This window comes from Coenobita brevimanus, chromosome 111 (genome assembly GCF_032717465.1).
Source record: "Coenobita brevimanus isolate Jiangsu-jjx chromosome 111, ASM3271746v2, whole genome shotgun sequence".
NCBI classification, from domain to species: domain Eukaryota; kingdom Metazoa; phylum Arthropoda; class Malacostraca; order Decapoda; family Coenobitidae; genus Coenobita; species Coenobita brevimanus.
In genome coordinates this window covers 10721332-10747204 of record NC_137064.1, presented here as the reverse complement: position 1 = coordinate 10747204, position 25873 = coordinate 10721332, and the positions used below count along the sequence as shown (strand labels likewise).

General features: G+C 42.1%; 1 protein-coding gene across 1 annotated transcript in view; it reads right to left on the bottom strand.

The window, feature by feature from the left end:
* Positions 1-25321, bottom strand: part of LOC145417815 (troponin C) — a 112835-nt gene extending 87514 nt beyond the window's left edge. Inside the window, exons 1-3 of the mRNA XM_080286437.1 lie at positions 25282-25321; positions 22201-22260; positions 21660-21803 (exon numbers count right to left, since the gene is read on the bottom strand). Coding sequence (XP_080142563.1) covers positions 21660-21803; positions 22201-22260; positions 25282-25321 — 244 coding nt within the window. The remainder of the gene's footprint in view (positions 1-21659; positions 21804-22200; positions 22261-25281) is intronic.
* Positions 25322-25873: the final 552 nt, after the last annotated feature.

The following is a 25873-nucleotide window of genomic DNA, read 5'->3' as shown; positions in this document are numbered from 1 at the left end:
CACACACCGTCAAGCTACATCAGGCCCAAATCCCTCCTACCTGTACTCCCCAGAGACTCAACGCCGCATTACCGCGACACAAAACCCGGCCTTCGCCCACTCTATCCAGCATTCAACCTCCAACCACACCGACAGCCACACCAAGCAACATGAGGATTAAGCGGGCCGTATGGGCCCCTACCCTTACCAAGAACCACCGACTCCGAGGGCCACACCACCTGTTAAATATCCTCCAGTCCACCACCGCCCCCTCCACCCTCTTCCTCACCTATGACCAAGCACAGGAGGAAAATTCCTACACTGTCGCCTGGCAGAACACACTCCGACACCTCCAGCCCGTTTACACCACCCCCAACACTCTAACGTTCCACCTCCAGCCACAGGGACGTGACTTTTTTCAAGAACACGGTGGTGAAATGTGTGGCTTTAACAGACACACATACGGTACTCCAGAATATCCCGGAGAATACCATAGTATCCCCGACAACAGGGCGAACCAGAAACAACGGAGTTCACCCACAAGAATGCCGACACCCCCACTCGGACCCCACGGGGTAGCCGGCACTAGCCACCACCACTCCGGGCAACAACGACGCATGTCAGCCCTGGCCGTGCGCCCCTGTGACATTCAACCACCACGCTGCCGCCACCGTAGGCGAAAGACACTACCTTCGCATGGCGGAATCACTGAGTTAGCTAGGGTAGGAGTCAGAAACAACACTCCAGGCAGCGCCCCTCTGGTAGAGACGATCTATGGTCGCTCCCACAGTGACTTGGTAGAGACGATCTATGGTCGCTCCCACAGTTCCCAGGTAGAGACGATCAATGGTCGCTCCCACAACGTCCAGGTAGAGACGATCAACGGTCGCTCCCTTAGGACCCCGGTAGAGACGATCAATGGTCGCTCCCACAACATCCAGGTAGAGACAATCAATGGTCGCTCCCTTAGGACCCCGGTAGAGACGATCAATGGTCGCTCCCATAACGTCCAGGTAGAGACGATCAATGGTCACTCCCTTAGGACCTCGGTAGAGACGATCAATGGTCGCTCCCACAATATTCGGGTAGAGACGATCAATGGTCGCTCCCCATAAAACCAGGTACAGACGATCAATGGTCGCTCCCCCAAAGCTCAGGTAGAGACGATCAATGGTCGCTCCCTTAGCCCTTCGGTCGAGACAATCAATGGTCGCTCCCTTAGACCTTCGGTCGAGACGATCAATGGTCGCTCCCCCAAAATCCAGGTAGAGACGATCAATGGTCGCTCCCCCAAAGCTCAGGTAGAGACGATCAATGGTTGCTCCCTTAGCCCTTCGGTCGAGATGATCAATGGTCACTCCCCCAAAGCCCAGGTAGAGACGATCAATGGTCGCTCCCTTGGCCCTCCGGTCGAGACGATCAATGGTCGCTCCCTTGGCCCTCCGGTCGAGACGATCAATGGTCGCTCCCTTGGCCCTCCGGTCGAGACGATCAATGGTCGCTCCCACAGTACTCGGGTAGAGACGATCAATGGTCGCTCCCCCAGTGTCCAGGTAGAGACGATCAATGGTCGCTCCCTCAGCACTCCGGTCGAGACGATCAATGGTCGCTTCCACAATATTCAGGTAGAGACGATCAATGGTCGCTCCCCCAGTGTCCAGGCAGAGACAATCGATGGTCGCTCCCAGGGCGTAGTGAGGAGAGGGACGTCTCCACAGTCGGAGACTGAACTTCAGGGGTCTCGCTCCAGAATATCCCGGAAAGACCTCCCTGCTTCCCCCGGTCTCTGTTCCCTACGCTTGGCCTTCGAGCAGACACACCTATCAGGCCCCCGTGACAGCCGCTGCCGCAGCCCTCCCCTGACGGCGCCCCTGGTCATGGGAGACCGCAGTCTGTCGCCTCTTCCGGCCCTCCCTTGGACACCCGGGCGAGACCTCACCACGCCCCCGCGACGCCGGGACCTGACCCAGAGGTTCCTAGACCTCTTTGGCCCCAGTCCTACGGGCCTTACGCCGGAGTCCAGTCCGGAAAACCCCGGACGCGAGAGGACGCCCTCTCGAGCCGCCCCGTGCCCTCTCGGCTCGCCCCGCCCTGACGACGCCCTCAGTCCGACCGGATCGCCGATGACGTGTCCTTGTTTCTCTCCATGAGGAAATACGAGTGACCCTGTAACAATCGTGAAGTAGGTTAAGTGTGACTCCCTCTCTCTTAGAATAAGCATTGTGCAGTGACTTTATGTAATCTCCATTGGGGTAAATCAGAACACAATATCCAGTTGAAGGACGAGAATGTGGATTGAGACCTAAAGTGAAAGTACGTGCAAGTGTCACCCCGAATCTTTCTAAAGACATATCTCTAGAACCAGAAGAAAGACTAAAATATCATTGGAGTTCTATTGGCTAATCCCTAAGTAATATTGTGAAATAGTATTTACGAGTATTCCGACTCTGTTACGCGTTATAAAGCGAGAGTCTACATATCATACCTGGAAGATGTGTGATGAATAAGCTTGTGCCTACAGAAACCTGTTTCCACCTAAATATCAAGGAAGGAGAGTATTAACGATATTCCCCTCCTCCGCACGCTACTCCTAAAAACTCTCTCCATTCCTCGCTCCCGCTCGTAAAGCCAAATAAGAATCAGAGTTATTTGTCAAAGAATCTTCGCCAACAGAAAACACCTAAACTCCCTTGCTAATATCGGGCATCTTTCAATATTACCATAACTGTCTCCTCGCCGTTTTAAGTCACTCTCCGTGTCTCCCCTATCTCCTCCTGGTGTATCACAAACCCCCCCCTCCTCACGCGCTCCGCGCGCACCTTTATTTACTGCACTCCTAGTACTAAGATTTGTTGTATTGTCATTAGTATCTAGAAAGCTAGTATCCTGCGAGATACACAATATTTTAGATAAGGTTTTTGCATTGCTCTATATTGTGTTGTAATGTCCACTGAAGTGTCCTGTGTCTGACTGTGGTAATATATGTGTATGGTGTTGCCGAAGGTTTTTATGTCCTACCTCTCTTTATTGCACTAGCTCCGGTCTCGAAAGAGGACCCCGCTCCACGTTGGGTAAAATAGGTACAAGAAGTCGAGCCTAATTCTACCCAGCATTACAGTCACTCTCATCTTAAATGTCAGGACGAAATTGCCTAGTCCCGGGCTTTTATGCTTCTCATGGGGCAACGTAGAATTGGATGATGATGATGTCAACCCAATGAAATATATGTTCTTTTGATATGCGTTTGAAGCAGTAATTGTATTTCAAAAAGTCATTTAGGGTGGAAGGTGGTTATTATGTAATTAGGGTCCACACGAGAAGGTATCTCACGATGCGATCCCACCATGCATGTAGCCGGAAAGTTTTTCCTCAGCACATAATTTTGCAACTCCATTTCTGATCTGATGCAAATTCAGGATATAAAACACACACACACACAGAAAGCCAGCCACCCAGACTCACAATTGAAAACATTACCACTTCACTCGCTTCGCAACGTGGGTGGTAAATGATTGGAGTGGTAGTGTTTCCAGTTGTGAGGTTGGCTGGCTGGCTTTGTTTGTGTGTGGGTAAACTAGATATCTCATGAACAACTTGAGCTATCACCATGGAACTTCCACGGTACCAAGATGTGGCCAAAATCTTGGACGAGTTCGAAAATGGTCACTCGAGGTCAAGGTCAAGGTCACCAAAGGTCAACTAGTTAACCTTTGGCAGCCATTTTGGTGACCTTGACCTTCACCCCGAGTGACCATTTTCGATCTCGCCCAAGATTTTGGCCATATCTTGATGCCCTGAAAGTTTTATGTTGATAGCTCAAGTCATTTATGAGATATTTTGTTTACCTGCACACAAACAAAGCCAGCCAGCCAACCTCACAACTGAAAACATTACCACCCCATTCACTTCGCAATGCGGGTGGTAACAAGAGAACGAATGAGCGTCTAGCTATTGGTTGCCTCTGGCAGAAGACAAAGTGCAAAAAGCATGACCATCTAGTTTGAAGTTGAAGAGCTGGACATCTGGCCATCATACAGTAGGTTAGTGCTACAGATTATGTGGAGGGAAGTATAATGACTAACAAGGTAAATCATATCTTAAACGAGAGGGAGTACTCTGAGAGTGCATAATCTGCACCCCCTAAAAAAAGGATGGTGAACTGCAGAAGGAGGGTAATTTCAACCTGTAGTCCATTAGGTTCGAATTCAAAAGAACCTATAGTTACAGCTACTATTACTTCCAGCTAGTCAGAGGGCCGAGTATTTAGCTATGCCTTGTGACCATGATCTTCCACAGATTACTTTTACACTCGAGTTGCTTCATTCCTGCCTCAATTTGAAACATCCAGCAATTTTGGCATAAAATAAAGGAAATGTTTGAGTTGATTTACCCAGTAAATTTGACTGGTTGTTCTTAAAATCGAATATCTTTATTCTTGTTTGTACTTGAACTTTTCCACAAAATTAAGTTTATGTGGGATGAAAAATAGTTAAGTTGACCTTGCCAATTGAGCCTGACATTACATTATTGTTCTCAAAACCAGTAGGCCAACCTCTTGGGTGATTTTCAACTCATCCACTAAGTTTGATCTTAATCAGATCAAAACTGTTTTAGTTATTTTGTTCACATAAAGACAAATTGTTTGAACTCTCCCCTGTAACCTTCACCTTTGACCAATTGTTCTCCAAATTGAATCCCTCTGTTCTTGCCTGATCCTTAATCGTTCCACCAAGTTTGGTTTGAATCAGATTAAACGTTTTTCAGATGACCTTGCCTTTTGTCGTTGGCCCCTAACCTTTCCCTGTAACCTAGACCTTTGACTGTTCTCAGAATGGTATTATTTGTGCCATTTCCTAAATTTTTTCACAAACTTTAGTTTAAATTTCTTTAAGTTGCCATTTCCCTTTAACCTTGACCTTTGCTGTATTGTTCTAAAAACAATTGGCTTACTCCTTGGCTGACCATCAGTCCGTCCACTAAGAATAGGGTAACGATTGTCTGAGTTACTTTGTTAACACACACACACACACACACACACACAGGCAGAGGCAGGACGTATGTTGCCTTGCTCTGCACTGGCCACCCTTGGTCATATCTGGCCACACCTAAATAGTATCTTTATATGAGACAAGCTGTGTCCTACTATCCATTTCAGAGGCGGAGTTGCGCTGTTTTTCGCAAATATCTCCTAAGCGAATCGTTGGATCAGTATGATATTTCAACAGAGTACTTTTGACATCCGGGCCTAATTTATGACCCTTAAACCATACTGCTACATATGTTACATTAGGAGTTTACTGAAGGATATTAAGCCTAATCCAGTCATCAAATCTAAGGTGTTATACAAAATCGGACGAGTGCGACTGTGTGGGGTAGCTCCTCCACTAACACCCTGAACAACCCTCTGACCATTCCTTCCCTACCCCCCAATATCGCGTTCACCCCCTCCCCGTTTCCCTCTTCACTCCCAGTCACACCATCCCTCTCCCATCTTTGCACTCCGTTTTCTTTTTTCATTCTAATTGCATACATAATATACAGTAGAGCATTGGAGTTCATAATTTTGTAATAATATAAATAGAGACAGGTAAAACAATAAATATATACACTGGACCATGTTCACATTTTAGGATGAATACACAGTATTGTAATAATAGTAATAACTTCTCCGAGAAGGTTCAGGCAACAAGTGATACAATTTGTAGTTCGTGAATTTCAATGGTTGACCATAAACACTGCAAACATATAGGCATAGCTTCTATTACATGTACGTAATCATCCTGATGTACAGTACTTCCTACTCGAAATACGACTTGCATCCATTGCAAATAATCATATCAATACGTCTACAACTACATAACATTCTTACATTATAATACAGTGCTGGGATAATGAGGGAGGGACACAAGAGTGATGAAGGAGGCGAGGAGCTCGGGGAGAATAGGAGAGATAACGAGGACGAGAAAGGGGAGAAGTAGGGGTAGTTAAGGAATAGTTTGGGAGGGTGTTTGGGGGGCAACACTTTCCTTCGAATGCGTCAACATGACTAGTCGACTTTCTGTTATTTTTCACGAGTAAACTCATCACATAACATAAATAGCAATATGGTTTAAGGGTCATAAATTAGGCCCGGATGTCAAAAGTAGTGTGTTGAAATACCATACTGATCCAACGATTCGTTTAGGAGATATTTGCGATAAACAGCGCAACTCCGCCTCTGAAATGGATAGTAGGTTAAATTAAGTGATGTACTAATATAGCAGAGTAAGTATAGGCAAAAGTGTTGTCCAGTTACATCCAATTGGTGCAAGAATCCGCTGATACAACACATCCTGGTTGTCATCTGTCACCAGGTGGGTAGCAGGGAGATGCAAACTTGTAAGCAGAAGTTATCTCTCTAAGTGGGAATTACCACAAGATGAGCACCATCTTTAGTAAAAATGAATATAGAAGGAGTTAAGGAAAGGGATAAATTCAGAAGACAGGATTTAAAGGGAAACATACAACAAATTAGTAGAGAAAGTGAATAAACTAGAGAAAGCTTTTCAAAGTGAAATAGATGAAATTAAGAAGCATTTACACATGCAGAACGAAGAAAATGAAAAATTAGTAAAGGAACTTAACAAAAAAGACACAACAATAGATAAGCCGTCAGTTGAGGTACTTTTTCTTAGAAGGAAGATTAGTGAAAAGACAAGTACAGTTGTCAACCATGACTGTATTATGGAGTAGTTCAGAAAAATGATACAAAGACAATTAGACAAGCAAGCAGTCTGGTAGACCAAAGCAGTGACACTGAAGAGAAGATAACCTAGGTGAACGAAGTGATGACAAGTACCAAAGACTAAGTAGAAACTACGTATGCTGAAATAGTGAAAGTTAGGAAAGACTTAAAAACAAAAGTCGAAGAAAATAAAAAGAAAGAGAAAGAAATAATTAAAAACAACCCAAAACTGGTCAAAGATTCGGCAGATTAAAAAAAAAAATCAATAGTAATCACTGGCATCGATGAAGAAAAAATAAGAAACAAAATTTCGAGAGACAAAAAGGAGATGGCAAATATAATGAACAACTGAAGAAAGTATCAGAGAAAATCTGTGATAAAGACAAAGAGGAACACAAAAGACTAAGGAAATATGAGAGAAATAAGTCAAGGTCACTGAAAGTAATCCTCCAGAGTGTGAACACTGCAGAGGAAATAATAATAAATGCAAATAAACGAATGGAAAAAGAGGAATTTAAAAAAGTATGGATAAAAAGTTGCTTAACTAAAGAGGAATTGGAAATACTAAAGGAGAAGAGGGAGAAAGCAAAAACAAAGAACCAGGAGAGATCAGAGGAAGAGTGAATTTTTTTACAAAGTAATTGGATTGCAGGTACAAAAGTGGTAGATAACCAACAGGGACTCAAGCTATGGCAAGTATGCAAACAAGATGACGGTTGATGTACTCAAAAGTAGATGGAATGGTGTATAAATTATTTGAGATGAAAGACTATACCAAAGAAAACGAACCACATATTATCTGCCTAACAGAAACATAATTAACCCCAAAGTTATCAAACGATACCCTAAACTGAGAGGAATACAATATATGGAGAAGAGACAGAAATTTTAGAGAAGGAGGAGGAATTATAATCTTAACAAAGACAAATCTATAAGTCAAAGAAATACAACCTGATATACCCTAACATGTAGAACTGATTGCAGCAGAGATTAACACACCTGAAGGGAATGCAATTGTGGCAAATTTATACATGCCACCCAAAACAGACACCTGGGAAAGAGGCGAATATGAAGACCTGACAGAAAGTATAATTCAGAGTTTAAGAACATTATTACATAGAATGGAAGAAGAATCTAAAACAAATATATTAACTGGAGATTTCAATAAGAATATAAATTTGAATACTCAACTTGTAAGAAGCCATGAAAGCTGTTGGGATCAAAAGCTCCTGGACCTTGTGCAGGAGTTTTTCCTAACACAGCATGTAAAGGAAAACACCAGAAAAAGAGGACTTAATGATCCATCAGTCCTAGATCTTATATTTACCAGGCAAGAAAATGATACTGACTATAATGTATCACCCCCATTCGGCAAAATCGACCATGCAGTGTTAAACTGCAAGTTCAGGATTGCATATGACAAAGTTAACTGTAATGAGAGTTACAAAAACAGCCTAAACTACAAAAATGGTAACTACCTTAAAGTAAAGAAGTACTAAGAAAGTACTTGGGAAAAGGAGCTTAGAGGACTAGATTTAAATATTATATATGAATAATTCTGTTATTTTTATTAAATAGGTGTCCAAAATTACATCCCTCAGCACAAACAGAAATGAAAATAAATGGTTTAATACCGAATGTAAACAATCAAAAGAAAAAAAAAAGATATTTGCTGTGGAATAGATACAGAAGATGCAGTAGTGAGAGGGCATATAACAACTATAAACAGACAAGAAATTATACAAGGATAAGGAGAGAAGCTCAAAGACAGTCTGAGGAAGACATTATAAATAAAAGTAGTGATCAACCTAAGCTATTTTATAGTTACATCGGAAGCAAAACCTAATTTTACAGCTACATCCAAAGCAAAACCAAAGTTAAAGATAAAATACAGTCCATTACAGACGAGGGAATCATCTATACACAAGCGAAAAATATTTGGAAAGCTATCTATCTATCTATCTATTGTCAGACGCCTTAATCCAATAAAGGGTGGCCGCAAACAAATCGCCTCCATGTCACCCTGTACCAAGCCATTCCATTACTCTACTCCTAGCTCACATCCCCCTCTCTTATATACCTCTCCATTCCATCTCTCCATCTCATCTTTGGCCTCCCCCTGCCTCTCCCCCCCTCCAGCTCACTAACATATACTCTCCTCGTCAGTCTCTCGCTCTCTATCCTCTCCACATGTCCAAACCACCTGTGTGGTTCTCCTAACGCTTCCTATCACATCCACATCCACACTACAACGCTCATTCACTTCAACATTTGTCAGTACGTCCCTCCATGTGACTCCACATGCTCTTCTCAAATAACTCATTTCCACTGCTCTCATTCTTGACTTCTGTCCCTCCAGCAAGGTCCAAGCTTCACTTCCATACACTACAGTTGGTATCACAATACTGTCATGTAGTAGCTTTTTCACTTCCATGCTCACTTCCCTGTTTCTTATCACTGCTTTCAAGGAACCAGCAACTTTTCTTCCCTGTTGCACCCTTTCAAGCACTTCACCCTCTAAACTTCCATCCTTACTCATCACACTACCGAAGTACTTAAACGCACTAACATTTTCCATTTCCTCCTCATCCAGCCTCACTCTACGTTCACTCACTTCATTTATCTCGAAGACCACAACTTTACTCCTCCCTACAGTCACCTTTAGATTCCGTTTCTTACATACTCTCCCAAACTCATTCACCAAGCCTTGCAGCTCCCCTTCGTCTCCCCTCAATAACACAGGATCATCTGCAAATAACAGTACAGGTAGTTTCCAAACTCTGCCCTCTTTCACTAGGTCCGCTCCAACATCCACTGCCCTACCTTATTTCTTGTAAAGCACTAAATAAAAATTTTCCAATCAGTTACCGCAAAAAAGAAAATGATTTTGAAAGTGATAATATGGAACATGCATGCTCGCACATACTGTATTACCAGATATATATAAATATCAGAAAAAGAAGTACAGGAAGAGTTAAGTAAATTAGACAAAGGGAAAATATATGGTCCCAACAAAATTTCAGGTTGGGTGCCACGTGAACGTATAGAAGAGTTAGGCAGCCCACTGTATTTAATATTCAAGGAATCCTTAGGTCAAGGTAAACTACCTGTTTCGGAAGAAAGTAAAGATCGTTCCCCTGTTCAAGAAAAGGACTGGGCAGAATCCTCTCAACTACCGACAATTATCACTGACCAATGTTGTAAGGTACTAGAAAAGCTGATAAGAAAAGTTTGGATAAACCATCTAGAAGAGCATAGTATGATAACAGAAAGGCAGTTTGGTTTTAGAAAGGGAAAATCACGTGTTACTAATCTATTAAGCTACTATGATAACGTTACAAAAACATTACAGAAAAGAGAAGGATGGGGGTAGGGGGGTTTCAAGAATACTCCCCCAGTATCCCTGCTTGTCGTACGAGGCGACTAAAAGGGTTGGTGGTGGGTTAGTGCCCCACCCCGTAAAAAGAACTAACTAAAAAAGCAAATAAAGCGCCTCGGACCCGGACGGACCATACGTTGACGACTAAGGAACGGACAAAGGACATTCTGAGAGTAGGAACGTGGAATGTGAGAGGAGTGAATGATGAAGTGAAAGAGAGAGAGATTGTCCAGGTGCTTGAGGATGCAAAAGTGGATATATGTGGATTGACTGAAACTAAATGGAAAGGTGAAAGGATGAGATAATGGGAATACGGTGTAGGTATATGTGCGGGAGTCAGTGAGAATGAGAGGGCAAGAGAGGGAGTATGTCTGATGATAAGCAAGAAGTGGAAGGAGAATATAAGAGAGTATGGAACAGTGGGTGCAAGGATTGTATGGGTGAGGATGAAAGTAGGTATACAAGCATGGGCGATTGTATGTGTGTATGCTCCAACAGAGGATCGAGTGGCAAGAGTGAAAGATGAGTTTTGGGCGAGAGTAGAAGCATGTATGGACAAGTTTGAGAGGAGCGAGAGAGTGCTGTTGATTGGAGACATGAATGGCAAAGTCGGGAATGTACGAGTGGATGGAGTGGTTGGTCAGTGGGGTGTGCCAGCAGAAGTAGATGGGAATGGTAGTGCTTTGGTGGACATCTGTGCTGGTAAGGGGTTGGCAATAGCCAACACCTACTTTCGTCATAAGATGATCCACCGGTATACATGGAGAGTAATGAGGAGGATGGATGGTGAACTTGTTGAACGAAAGGCAATGATAGACTACGTGTGTGTGGATGAGCGAATGAGAAGACAAGTGTTGGATGCAAGGGTGTGGAGAGGGTGGGGGAATGGAGTCTCTGGACCATCACTTAGTGATGGCCAAGGTAGAGCTGCAAAGAAAGTGGTTGAGGAGGCGAAGGGGAAGACAGGAGGAAACAGCTCCTGTGAGAAGAGTGGAGAAATTGCAAGATAGTGAGAAGAGGACAGAGTATAAGAGCATAGTGGAAGAAAGATTGGGAAGGTATGAGCTAGAGCAGATGGAAGGGGTGGAAGACGTATGTAAGATATTCACGGAAGAGATAAGCGCAGCGTGTGAGGTGGTTTGTGGAGTGAGGAGGAGATGCAAGGGTGTGCAAGGGACAGCATGGTGGAATGATGAGGTGAAACGAGCTGTGGAACAAAAGAATAAGGCATATGGTGAATGGTTGGCGAGTAGAGGTAGGGGAGAAGATGAGAGAGAGAAGAGAGAGGTATATGTGAGCAGGAGAAGGGAGGTTAAGAGACTGGTGAAGGAGAGTAAGAAGAAAGTGGATGAAGAGTTTGGGAGGAATCTGAGTGTGAAATGGAGGGAGAGTAAGAAATTGTTTTGGAAGGAGGTAAAGAAAGTAAGGATGTGTGAAAGGGGAAATAGTAGGGAGTGAAAGATAGGAATAATAGATTGTTGGTAGAGAAGAGAGAGAAATTGAGGAGATGGAAGGAGCACTTTGAGGATTTGTTGAATGTAGAGAGTGAGAGCAGTGTGAGTATAAGTGGTTGGGGAATGGCTGGGAGAAGAAGAGATGAGAGGAGGGAGGAAGAGATCAGTAGGTCGGAAGTAGTGGAAGCGATGAAGAAGATTAAGCTGGGAAAGGCCCCAGGAATTGATGGAGTATGTGGTGAAATGCTTAGGTATGGGGGTGAGATTGTTGTGGAGTGGATATGGAAGTTGTGTAGATTGGCTTGGGAAGAGGGAAGGGTTCCAGAGGACTGGAAATCAGGTATAATTGTTCCTCTGTACAAAGGAAAAGGGAGAGAGAAGTATGTGGTAACCATAGGGGTATTTGCCTTCTTAGTGTGACTGGTAAAATATATGGTAGAATACTCATTGATAGGGTTAGGCATATGACAGAGGAGCTAGTTGGAGAAGAACAAGGGGGATTTAGGAAGGGAAAAGGGTGTGTAGATCAGATATTTGTTCTAAGATGTTTAGTGGAGAAGTATCTAGAGAAGGGAAGGAAAGTGTACGCTGCCTTCATGGACTTGGAGAAAGCTTATGACAGAATAGATAGGAAAGGTATGTGGAAGGTATTAAGAATATATGGAGTGGAGGGGAAATTGTTGAGTGCTGTGAAGAGTATGTACGAGGGAGCTAGGGCTACGGTGCGAGTGGATGGTGAGCTGAGTGAGTTCTTTGATCTCAATGTGGGACTGAAACAGGGGTGTGTAATGTCTCCATGGCTGTTTAATATATATATGGATGGGGTCGTAAAGGAGGTACAAGGTAGGGCAGTGGATGTGGGGGTGGCCCTAACGAATGAGGGTGAGATTTGGAAGCTTCCGGTGTTGCTGTTTGCTGATGATACAGTATTGTTGAGTGAAGATGAATGGGAGTTGCAAGGTTTGGTGAATGAATTTGGGACAGTGTGTAGGAGGAGGAAGCTGAAAGTTAATGTAAACAAAAGTAAAGTTATGGTGTTTGAGAGGAATGAAGTCACAGAGTGTGCAGTGAGGTTGGATGGTGAGGATATGGAGAATGTGAGTGCATTCAAGTACTTGGGTAGTGTGATGAGTAAGGATGGAACTTTGGGGGATGAAGTGCGTGAAAGGGTACAGCAGGGAAGGAAGGTTGTAGGCATGCTGAAAGCAGTGATGAGAAATAGGGAAGTGAGTATGGAAGTTAAGAAGTCTCTGCATGATGGTATTGTGATCCCTACCCTGACGTATGGAAGCGAGGCGTGGACCTTGCAAGAGGGGAACAAGTCAAGAGTGAGAGCAGTGGAAATGAGTTACTTGAGAGGAGCATGTGGGAGTGACATGGAGGGACAGGTTGACGAATGAAGAAGTGAAGGAACGTTGTGGGGTAGATGTGGATGTGGTTGAAAAGATTAGGAGAAATACACTGAGGTGGTTTGGACATGTGGAGAGGATGGAGAGTGAAAGACTGACTAAGAGGGTGTATGTGGGTGAGGTGGAGGGAGGGAGAGGGAGGGGTAGACCGAGGATGAGGTGGAGGGATGGAGTTGAGAGGTATATGAGGGAGGGGGGGGTGAGTTGGGGGGAGGGGAGTCAAATGGTGGGTTACAGAGTGACTTGGAGGCGTTTTGTCTGCGGCCACCCTTTGCGGGATTAGGGCGTCGGGCTATAGATAGATAGATAGATTTGATAGAGTAGCAGACCAAAGACGTGTATGGAAACTGTACCATCAAGGAGGTATCCAAGGCAACCTGTACTGTTGGATGCAGGATTTTCCCAGAGAAAGGGATATGAGAACAGTACTACGAGGAAATTACTCATCATGGAGGGAAGTGACTAGCGGAGTTCCACAGGGCTCAGTGCTGGCACCAGTTATGTTTCCAGTATATGTGAATGACATAATAACACTGGAAATGAAAGCTATCTAAATATGTGTGCTGATGATGCAAAAATACAAAGGAAAATTACTAAAACAGATTCTTGTGGAGAGCTACAAGGAGAATTAAATAAACTTCATGAATGGAGCAATATGGCAAGTGGAATTTAATGTGGACAAGTGTCATGTAATTAAGTTTGGTAAAAGAGAGAGAGAGAAAAATGGAATTATAAGTTAGGAAGTTCAACCCTACACATATCAGAAAGGGAGAAGAACCTAGGAGTGATTAACGGTAACAGACTATATCCGGCTGACCACGTTAGTGAGAAGGTAACATGTATACACTACATGCTAATATGAGAATAGCATTCACATATATAAAAAGACATTCTGAGAAAGATAATAACATCATTCATCAGACCAACCGTGGAGTATGCATCAGTAGTCTGGAGTACTCATCTCAAAAAACACATAGATAGGATTGCGAAAGTACAAAGCGCAGCTACAAGGTGGGTACCAAGCTTAGGGGATCTAAGCTATGAAGAATGAGTAGAAAAATTTAGTCTACGAACACTAGAGGAGAAAAGGAAAGGAGGAGACATGATTGTGCTATATAAATGCATCTCAAGAAAAGAGAAAATAGACATAAATTAATATAAATATATAACATATGGGGACGCATCAGCAACAGGACACTCAAAAAAAAAAAAAAAAAAAAAAACTATATAAAAAGAGAGGAGATAAAGACGTAAGGAAATTCAGTGGAATGCACTACCGAATGAAATAGTGTGTTCCAAAACTATTCGTACGCATGAGGATATGTATGATAAAAATGGTTTAATACACAGGCCAGTACGAGCTTGACCCGTTCCTGTAAAGATACAATTAGGTAAGAACACACTGCTCGCGCATGCGTTGCGGGTAGAACTTTAATCTTACCGTATAACCTTGATCTTTGATTATTTTCTCTCAAAACTGAATCACTTCATTGTTGCCTTATCCTCAACACTTTGTCAACTTTGGTCCATGTTTGATAAAAATCTTTAAACTGATTTTGGTTTGTCAGCGTCTGACCTAGCCCTGTGACCGTGACCTTTGACCCATCTTTCTCCAAATCGTTAGGTTTTCTCACTGACTGGCCCTCCACGAAATTTGGTTAAAATTTAACGAAATACCACTTCTGTCGTTTTGTTAAAACACACACACACACACACACACACACACACACACACACACACACACACACACACACACACACACACACACACACACACACACACACACACACACACACACACACACACACACACACACACACACACGCATGCCAATCAAAACATAGCACCCGCTTTCACTACGCATGCACAGGTGTAAATATCTAGTGAATGATGAACATGATGGTTTTGCTTATGGCACGGTATGTGTGGATCAATTTACGGAAAGATAAAGATGGGGAGACTGTTGTTACGAATGCAAGATTTTTATATCATTTACAGAGCTGGAAAAAACATAAAGGAAACCGTGTTTGGTGACCACTTTTGCCAGATCCTAAAAGTAAAAATCCAAAGATGCTTGACGGTTGCAGGCTTACATGAGACAACATTGCTTGGAAACTTGTAAGTCTCCTGGAGAGAGCAGAGTCTTGTCGGATTTTAGAAAATGCTTACACATCTCAATAAATGTTCATCTTACAGGAAAACTGAGGACGTCAATCACCTTCCAAACCAATCCATCATATATGAACCTCCTCTACACATTCCCAATGGTTGATCACCAAGTTCTTAAAATGTTAAAATTTACTTAACCTACAAACCCACGACAAAAAAAAAAAAAAAATGATTCCTGCAGAGCGACAATATCGACTGTTACGCTGGGCCAGACACGTGGCTGGATGACTTAAGATAACTGGACCATCAGTAACACAGCAACTCAATAACTCAATTACTCGGTAACATACACGTTTTTAAGTCCAACTCGTGAGGATGGTCCAGCAAAACTGTGAACATCATTAAACTAAGAAGCTGCAGCTGAATATTAAGGGAAGTTTCAGCAGTTTGTGACAATAAATTAGTAGGAAACTTATTTTAAAAGTTTGTGGAATGCATTCAAAAAGTATGTAGTTCTGAATACTTAAGAAGTGTGTGGTATTCTTGGATATCAGTTAACAAGAGAGAAAAAGTATGGTGGGAAACGGAAGTAGGAAGTAAAAGGAACCATGGAGGACTAAAAGAAAAAAAAAAATGGATAAGGTACATGGAAAAAAAGAATATACTATCATCAAAAGGTAGTTATGAGATTATTAAAATGATGTAAAAATGGGCAGAAGAAGAGTCTGGAAGGCAAATGAACGCAACGTTCAATAAAAACAAGAAACTGTTTTAGTGAAGGTGCGAAAATACTGAGATCATATAAGAATGGTACAACTCCGCGATGTAAATGGCAGAATGCCATACGAAAGAGAAAACAGGTTTATATGTATAGATCATGCTAAAAATCACTAATGGGAATGACGAGAGAAATCAGCCGGTTGAGTCTGATGGTGCAGAAAATAATACAGTGCACGAGAATGTATCTGGCAGAGGTAAACAATACCATGTTAAGGATTGTTATTCAGGTTGTCTTCCGAGGTGTAATGACACTGGAGACATATTTACACCAGTTTTGATTGTGTGTGTGTGTGTGTGTGTGTGTGTGTGTGTGTGTGTGTGTGTGTGTGTGTGTGTGTGTGTGTGTGTGTGTGTGTGTGTGTGTGTGTGTGTGTGTTTTACAAAATAAAACGCTGTTATATCCAGTTTTAAGTAAACTTGGTGAAAGAGCTGAGAGATAACCAATAAGTATACATACTGTTTGGAGGAACAGTAGGTCAAAGGCCGACCAACAAAATCAATTTAAACAACTTTTATCTAGTTCCAGCCAAACTAGGTGGAAGGAGTAAGGGTAATGCTATAATAAAGTGATAGATTTTGGAGAACAATAAGTCAAAGAACAAGGTCACAGAGCATGGTCAAATTTCGGTCTTTATCTAATTTTTGCCACACTTGGTGGAAGGACTGAAAGTCTGGCAAAGAATGAACACAGTGTTTTCGAAAACAAGTCAATGGTCAAGTTCGGAGGGCAAGGTTAACTTCATTCATTTTTAGTCCGACTCCGACTAAAATTTGTAGAATGCTTGAGGACAGGCAGGAATAAAGGATTCGAATTTGAGAGCAGTTAATCAAAGTTCAAAGTCACAGGGCAATGTCAGAGTTTGACCAAGGTGTCTGAGTATGAACAAAATAATTAACAGCTTCTACCTGATTTGGATAAAACTTGTTCAATGAGCTGTGGCTCATCCTAGAGCTTGATCTATTGTTTTGGAGTACCATAGGTCAAAGGTTAAAGTTACATGACAAAGTGAACTTCAACAGATTTTATCCAATGTAGACTAAACTTTGGGGAAGGGTTCTGGCTAAGCATGAATGAAGAAATTCGGTTTTGAGAACTGTTACCAATCAAAGATCAAGGTCACAGGAAAAGGTCAAAGGTCAAGGTCACTGAGTAGTGCCACCTCAAACAGTTCTGATCTGATTTGAACCAAAGTTCGTGGAATTGTTATGGGTTAGGCAAGAATGAAATAATTCGAATTTTGGAGTATCGAAGATCTAGATCATAGAACAAAATCAAATATTTGATCCTTAGACCAGTTTGTGGGTAGGGATGTTGCACTCTCTGAGCGCTTCTTCCTGTTTTAGTTACATATACAATAAACATTGAATTACTATGGTGTTCACAAGCCTTGGATTGGAACAAGGCTTATTATACCTACAAGGCGGGAAGAAGGCGTTTCATCAGACGGCTACATTCCCTTTCAGTCAGGACAGTATATCAATATACTGATATTGGTAAAAGGACAATCAAAGATAAAAATGGCAGACTGCTGGCGGAGAAGGGAGAAAAAGTGAGCGGATGGAGAAAACACTATGGAATTGCCAAACACAAGAATGGATAGGAGAAAGAGGAACATGAGAAGGAAGAAAGAGATTAGTAGCTTGGATGTAGTGGAAGCAATGAAGAAAGTCAGAATGGGGAGAGCCCCAGGAATTGATGAAGTGTGTGATGAAATGCTGAAGCATGACGGAGAGATAGTAGCAGAATGGGTATGCAAGATGTGCAAATTGTCCTGGGAGGAAAGCAGGGTTCCTGAGGGTTGAAAGTCAGGCATAAGTATTTCCCTGTACAAAGGAAAAGGGGAAAAAAAGTGTGTAGTAATTATAGTGCCATTAGTCTTTTTAGTGTAATGGAAAAAATATATGGTAGAATATTTACTAACAGAGTTAGGGAAACAACACTTTAGTCGGAGAAGAACAGGAAGGTTTCAGGAAGGGGAGAGATTGTGTAGATCAGGTATAAATCCTTAGGTCATTAGCGAAAAAGTTTCTAGAGAAGGAAAAGAGGTTGTATGCTTCCTTCATGGATTTGGAGAAAGCACATGACAGAATGGTTAGACAAGGAATGTGGAAAATATGAAAAATATATATAAAGTAAGTGGGAAGCTGTTGAATGCCATGAAGAGCATGTATGAGTATGAGGGCGCTAGAGCTGCAGTGCGTGTAGATGACGAACTGAGTGAATTTTTCTATCTGGATGAGGGATTAAAACAGAGATGTGTCAAGTCTCCATGGCTGTTGAGTTTGTACATGGATGGAGCTATAAAAGAAATACAAGGTAGGGCAGTGATTGTTGGAGCTGCCCTAGTGAGAGATGGCAGCGTTTGGAAACTTCCTGTTTTGTGGTTTGCAGATGATACTGTATTGTTAAGTGAAGACGAAGGAGAATTTCAAGGCTTGCTGAATGAGTTTGGGAAAGAATGTAAAAAATGGAATCCAAAGGTGAATGTAGGGAAGAGTAAAGTTGTGGTTTTCGAGAGAAATGAAGTAATTGAATGCAAATTGAGGCTGTACAGTGCGGAAATGGAAAATGTGCGTGCCTTAAATACTTGGGTAATGTGATGAGTAAGGATGGAAGTTTGGAGGATGTGCTTGAAAGGGTACAGCAAGGAAAAAGGGTTGCTGGTTTATTGAAAATGCAATGATAAGAAATAGGGAAGTGGGCATGGAAGTAAAAAAGTCGCTGCATGACAGTATTGTAATTCCCACTCTGACACATGGAAGTGAAGCTTGGACCTTGTTGGAAGAACACAAGTCAAGAGGATGAGCAGTGGAAATGAGTTATCTGACAGGAGGATGTTGAGTTACTTGGCGAGACAGACTGACAAATGTTGAAGTGAAGCAGCGCTGAGGTGCGGATGTAGATGTGATAGAAAGTGTTGGGAGAAATACACTGAGGTGGTTTGGCCATGTGTAGAGGATGGAGAGTGAGAGACTAACTAGGAGAGTGTATGTGAATGAGGTGGAAGGGGGAAAGAGGGTAGGGAGTCTCTATCTACGGCTCTGGGGAGGACCGAGGATGAGATGGATGGATGGAGTAGAGAGAGATATATGAACTGTGAATGAAGTTGTCCTCGAGCAGGAGTCAAAACAACGGCTATGTGGTCGTGGGACGGCGTGAGATCCTATCGGTCATCCTTGATTTCTCCTTAGCAGCCAGGTTCCAGAGAAAACTAACTCGAATCTGTTTTCTGAGGGAACAAAGAGGTTGGGTGCGGTGAAAAGTAGATAAATTGTTATCACAGGCAATCATCAATCCTCGCTTCGTTCTTGAGATCCCAGGGAATGGTTTCAGGTACCCAGAGTCTAGTGTGCACCATTACACATATAAAGAATAAGGCAACAGGTGTCGATGATGTACTGAATATGTAGAAATGATGAAACATAATACTCAGTTGTGTTAAGTGCAAAATCTGCCAGAAATGGACCTACTGCAAGAGTCGAAGTGTACCAGTAGAGTGGAAGAATTCTACTATTTTACCCTTATACACAAAGTCAGTCAATCATCATCATCATCATCCAGACCTCCTTTCCCACCCTAGGGCAGGGTGAGGAGTATCAATGTCCAGACAGCCCAAATTTGCCCAGTCCAATGGGCCACTCTTCGCTTCACTGATCATTCAAGCCCCCGAAATCCTGGCACTATCGGATACGCCAAAACCATTCACCACGATCTGTAGCTTCACATGAACGTATCCAATTGAGTCAATCAGGTGAAAAAGAAAAAAAAAAAGAACTTTCATGGAATAGGTTTGTTTAGAGTTGTTGGTAAGTTACACTATATGTCAGAGCAGTGACTGAAGAAGTAAGTGAGGTATTAGGAAATGTAGAGTGATAAACGACTTGAGGATTAAATATTTGTGACAGATGAAGCGATTCATGTCTGTTAACAAATCATATCAGATCAGGTGACGCTCAGTTCAGACAATTTCATAATTTTCACGCCAATCAGTGCGATGTTGCTGCATTTGGTACTTCAGGGCCTATCAGTTCATGTCATATACATCAGATCCATTCAGGTCAAGTGAGACTGAATTATGTTATTCCTTTGGAACCAACTGAAAAAAAAAAAAAAAAAAAAAAAAAAAAAACTATATCTCCCATCCGATGTAGTAATAGTTTCAGATGAATCTTCACCGAGTGACATGCCAAATGATTTCCTGTAACCCAGGAGATCATTTTCTTTGTTGAGAAATAACTATATAATCTAACAGACTTCTGGTAGTCTAGTGGTTCAGGGTGCTTGAGCTGGTTGGGGTCCTGAATTTACAATCGAGGGATGGTTGGGGTTTATTGATCACATAATACCACTCAGGGATGAATGAAACTGATCACACTCAACATAAATATCAGGACAGGGTACCTTTGCCCTGGGTCCCTACGCTTCTGATGGGGACTAGGCGAGACAAGGTGGGACTGAGGTTGCTGATGCGATATAACTGGGGGAGGATACTCTGTAATTATTGGTACTGTAGACTGTCCACTAAGATTTAAATCAAAGTTATTCAATTGAAATTTAAGAGAAATGTATCACAAAATGGGTCAGGTGAACAGAGGGAAGTGAATGTAACCTTTTTAGATAACTGCTAGTGGTGAGATAAGATGGAAAGTATTAGCACTGTAGGTTAAATGGAAATAAAGGTTCTAGGTCAAGACTTTCAAAGGGAAAGAGAAAATGGCGAAATGAGTTGGATGTGCTGGGTTGGTGATGGTTAGTGAACCTTGATGGGAGAGGATACCCAGCGAAGATGGGTGTTGTACGCCTGGCAGTGTGAAGTAAATCAGTGCTTTCTCCAAGCATCTCGATAAAGAGGGGCAGATAAAAAGTAGGAAACATGGGACAAATAGGGAGTGGTGGGGCAGGGTGACACAAGTGCACCCTATGATATAGGTGAATTAGTATGGGCGTGCAGATTTTTAAGTCAGGTAGTTCTCTAAGAACAGGGACAAACAGAAAGTTACGCTCATATAGGTGGCGTCTTGTCAGCGGATAACAATGCTGTGAAAGATCTTTGGGTTTTAAATAAGTAAATGTTTTCCTTCCTGTTTTAGAGGAGGGTGGTCGATTTTATATAACATTGTTTTACACTGAGACCCCGGGATAACTCACAATGACGCTTAGAATTGTCTGGCGCTAACTTGAATATAATACGTAAGTCATCAGGCGAGGTGTAAGGTAAAGCTGAACTTAAATTTGTAATTACAAATGTCACAGAGGTCTGAGGTAGTCCTGTTTGGTAACGATGTATCACACTTCTCTGTGTGTGCATGTGGGGGGTGCTAAGTGTCGTTATTTCGTCGTCATAAGAGGTCTGCTGCTCCTCTGAAGTACGGAGATTTAGTCTTGCACGCTAGGGCAACATTGCTCTTGGTGTTGAACACGGTGTGTTTAACAATGCTCCTCTTTATACTGCTTATGCATCATTGAACCGTTTAGTATGGGTCATCATCACCTGTGTTGCAAAGATGATGCTGAATTTTATTGTTTGGGGGCCACTATATGGTAAAACGAAAGGTATAGAGATGAATGGTTTGGCAGATGTGTAACTAAAGTAACCTGTTAACTGTTACCATTAAACGGAAATAGATATACATGACAGCTGTACCAGCAGACACTCTGGAGGAAAAATGGTTAATGCGATTTCGAAGGTAATTTTTTCAGTTCGTTATGTTTAGAAAGGGAGAGAGAATAAAGTGATAATGATGAAAAAACCCTAACCGATACAAGAGACCCCTCGTTTTGCAAGAAAAAGTAGCCGGTTATTGATAACTCGTTCTCTACTCACCGTCCTCGTCAGTCTCTGCGATGACCTCCTGAAGGTTTTTCTCAGAGATCTTGACGCCCATCATCCTAAGAATGACACCCACAGTCTCGGGTGTGATGTAGCCCTTCCCTTCCGTGTCGAAGGAATCAAAGGCCTTCTGCAGGGCTGTAAAATGTGAGCCTGTATTAACTTGGACTTTTAACATTTGAAAGGAAAATGCTATTTTTTTTTCTAAATGGCCTTGTGTCTGATTACAGAACTAAAATAGTTTGAAATAAAATATTAGACACCACTGGCAAAGTATCTCATACTTACTGTCAATGAAATGAGTATGACGGTGAAAGCTGTAAGTTGTGGTGAGAAGAGTCGTGGTAAAGTAAGAAGTACTGAACACGATGATGTGGGTATCCTAGTGAGTTGGTAGTTGTGAGGAGTGGGTGTGACGTTAGAAATGTAATGGCAGGAGTGTCGGAGTGACTGTGGTGCCGAGCTGTGTTGTGAGGGTCGTCAGCAGTGCCAGTGACGAGTGTGGTGGTGGAGACACATGGAGGTGTTGGCGTACCTGAGATCTGCTCGTCGTCCAACGAGTCCTGCAACAGAAGTGTCTCGGTTAGCAGTGTGTCTTTAACATAAGAATTTTGTTGTATGGTCGACTACCTTTGTTGCTACGAGCAGTTATGATGCATAGTGTTTGTGGGGCAGCCTGGGTGTGGCGAGTTTAAAAATTTATTGTTACATGCACTGATGGTGTGTTTATGGCATAGGAAACCATGATAACTGTAACATTTCCAGTCACCCTCTTTTGTTTAATTAAGTTAATCCAGTTACCTTGGCACAGGGCTTTTGATACTGAAGCGAAAAGCCAGATTTAGTGAATATTTATTAATGATGTGCACTGTTATATGCTTCAAATTAACAGATTAATAGCGAAAAGAGAGAAACTGGCAGCACCACCCTTGACTGTTTTGTTCTTGTGTTTATCATGTTATTCATATTCTGTTTTGTTGGACGAGGTGACTTTGTTGTGCCTTCACTGGCATCATCTGCTGACGAGGAAGTTACTGCAGCAACAGAATGACATACGGAGTATTATCAGTTGGATTTATCCTGACATTTTTAAGGTGATTAGGCACTGAGAGTTTAAACAGATGTTCATGTAAATATTTACATAAAGTCATTCTGAAACCAGGGCTGGATCAAGCACTTTTGAAAAGGTGGGGGGGGGGGGTGATTCTTATAAGATTTACCAAAAGTTTAAATTTGTGCTGACTCATTACAAAATTTCTCTAAACCTATCAAATCCTTTCTTTCACTGAAACAGTTCTGGAATAAAATTTATGTACAATTTTTATTGCATGTCTGTTTGTCAAAGCACTGTTATTTTATCATAATAACTGGTCTGCTGAAAATAGGTGGAAGTGTACACCCCCAAATTCTCCACCCCCCCCCCTCTCCAATCCATGCATGTAAAACTGCCAGAGAACCCAGTAACTATGAAAAGTAAACTTTTTTTTTTTTTTTTTGCATTATTTTGCTTGTACTCAGTGGATTCAGAGTTTCATACCCAGCTAGAACATTGTCATAATAAATCTATTTCAGGATCCCTTGACTTGATTTTGTGCATAAAGCCGGTCATTGTACGGCAGTGCTTCTCAACTTTTCTGTAGTCTGGAGACATTCTTAATTTCAAGGAGATATATTAATCACACCTTCACAAGCGTGGGCATAATTAAGACGTACTATATTAAAGGGACACAGAACAGGAAATCTACTGACGCAGCTTATACAGGGGTGCAATATATGTAGCCTAATTCTTAACCCCTAAGCACCGGGTGATAGTTATATCCGACACAAAATTGGTGGCTCAGGGGTGCCAGATGACGGCTAGAACTGCACGTGTTTTTGCACCGCAGTTTGAAATGGCCACCACTTATCTCGTCACCACAGGGTGGAAATAGCTTCCCAACACCCGAGGCAAGCATACCTCAGCCGTCTCTGTGACTCTGTCAGGTGTAGGACGATGTTTTCTTACGTCTTTCATCCAATTCTGTTCCCACCTTACATGGAACTTTGCATCATCTGCCCCTGCCAGGCAACTTTCCAAGAATACTAGAAAAGGGCTCAGTGATAGTGCCATAAGGCATTCCTTGGATGCAACAGTGTCTAGTTAATTTAGAAGTAGGGTAAGTTATCATATTGAGAGCAAAGCCATAGTTGGCGTCGCGGGCAGACGCACGAACACATCCTGCTCTTATGTCACTCTCGCCGAGAAAATGAGTACTCTTCCTGATATAATTAATCACCAATGCAATGACCTAGAGACCTGGGGATACTTTCATTCACAAGAGGAAGAGTTGTTGAGTAAAATGGTCATTAATCTGTTTCCCTAAGTGCTATACATTCCGAGATATTAAGGTCTGAAAACAAGCAACTTTCTGCAGTTTCTGAAAAATTGCCCGTAATGAGGTGATGACTTCATTAAATATTGACCGGCATGAGAGAGTTAATTACCACCACCAACGAAATTAGATGTAGGTTGTGTATTTGCCTGTGTCTGTTTGTGCACAGTACTGTATATCTAAAAAATTTGGTATTGGATTTCGATGAAACTTAGTGGATGTGTGGACAATGGATCGAGTAAGAGCTAATTAGATTTTGAAGTGGATCTGGATCTGAATGCATGAATAAATCACATATTTTATCGGTGACGATGGAGGTATGCGCTGTCCAACGTTGTAATATATCAGGGCAGACTAACATCGTAGAATTAAATGGCTATGTGTGACCGTAAAAGTGTTTGTTGGGCAGGAAAGATGAAGTACAGGAGGTATATCTGTTTTACTGACATGGCGGAGGTATGCAACCTGTGAATGTTTTTTGGTTTTATAACTGATAAGGAGTGCCCACCATCTACTCACTAGATGCAATGCTACCTTTAGGTGACTGTACACTTAATGACAAGCCAACTGACCTGTAAACAAGGAAAACATTTAATGCAGTAAGTGGCACTTACATAATCAAGTGACGCCTGGGAGTCAAGTGATTTAAGGCACTCCTACTGAATAAGGCCCATGAGGGTTTCCATCAGAAGGGTTATTGAGGTTTTTTGCTGTCAGGGACGAGTGAGCCCAGTCACCCTATCCTTAATGTCAGGAATGAGGAGTCTAGCCCTGGTTCCTTCGCTTCACATGGGGCAAGAATTGGATCGGATGACGAATGGATGAATGAATGGACCACTGACATTTTTTTCCCAGTCTGCTGTGTTCTATGTACATCTCATGAATGCTTTCCTGGATGCCAAGGCTTCTGTGATGCAGTGCTATCATTACACCACCCTTCCAACTTTATTAGTCCTTAGCTATTAGGGCCCACACTATTTAGTCGTCATTATTTTTTCTTCAAACATTGTTATTTGCCTAAACAGATACTAAGCTGTTCTGTCACACATTTCGAATATTCCTAATGTTGCAGTTCTTGACTCACCCTTTGATGCACTTCTGACTCTTGTCTCTTATCAGTTGCTTCATTCACCCCTCTATGCCTAAAGCACTTAACTTCCTCTAAACTTTCTGCTCCAAGGATTACTCTTATACTAAACTTCTCCTAAACCTTCATATTGCGTAGATCGCAACACCTTGCTTGCCTTCCTTGAGCAAGGGCAAAATGTGGACGTAGGATGACATGATCACTTAAACCGTGGATTGCGCAATTACCTTTTTTTTTATCCCGCCCCGTGGTGCACAAAAAACTAAGAGAAAAATAGTTTTTTTTTAAGTATTTGTTTTTATAAACTTGAAGATAAACATCCAGGGGATCATCTGGTGAAATGAAAAAATCTCTCTCCGTCTTTGTGTACGGCCATGTGTAAGTTTACGTACGGTAGTGAAAAAATTAAAAATATATATATAATTGATTTTGTTTATTATAAACTCGAAGATAAACATCCACGGCATCATCTGGTGAAAAGAAAACAAAGTCTCTCTCTCTCCGTCTTTACATACTACCATGCGTAAGTTTGCATAAGGGTCGAGTTGTATACGGTGATGCACGGCCAGCACAGCCTGAGTTGTGATGCTACCCAGCCTGAGCTGTGGCTCGCAATCCATGGGTTAACCAAGTGTACAAGTAAGACTCACATTGTTGTTTCTCATAAATTTTCGAGCAAGGTTTCCTAGAAAACAACATAGGCAACAACGTTTTTTTAAATTAGTATTGTTGAGAAATGTGATTTGCAT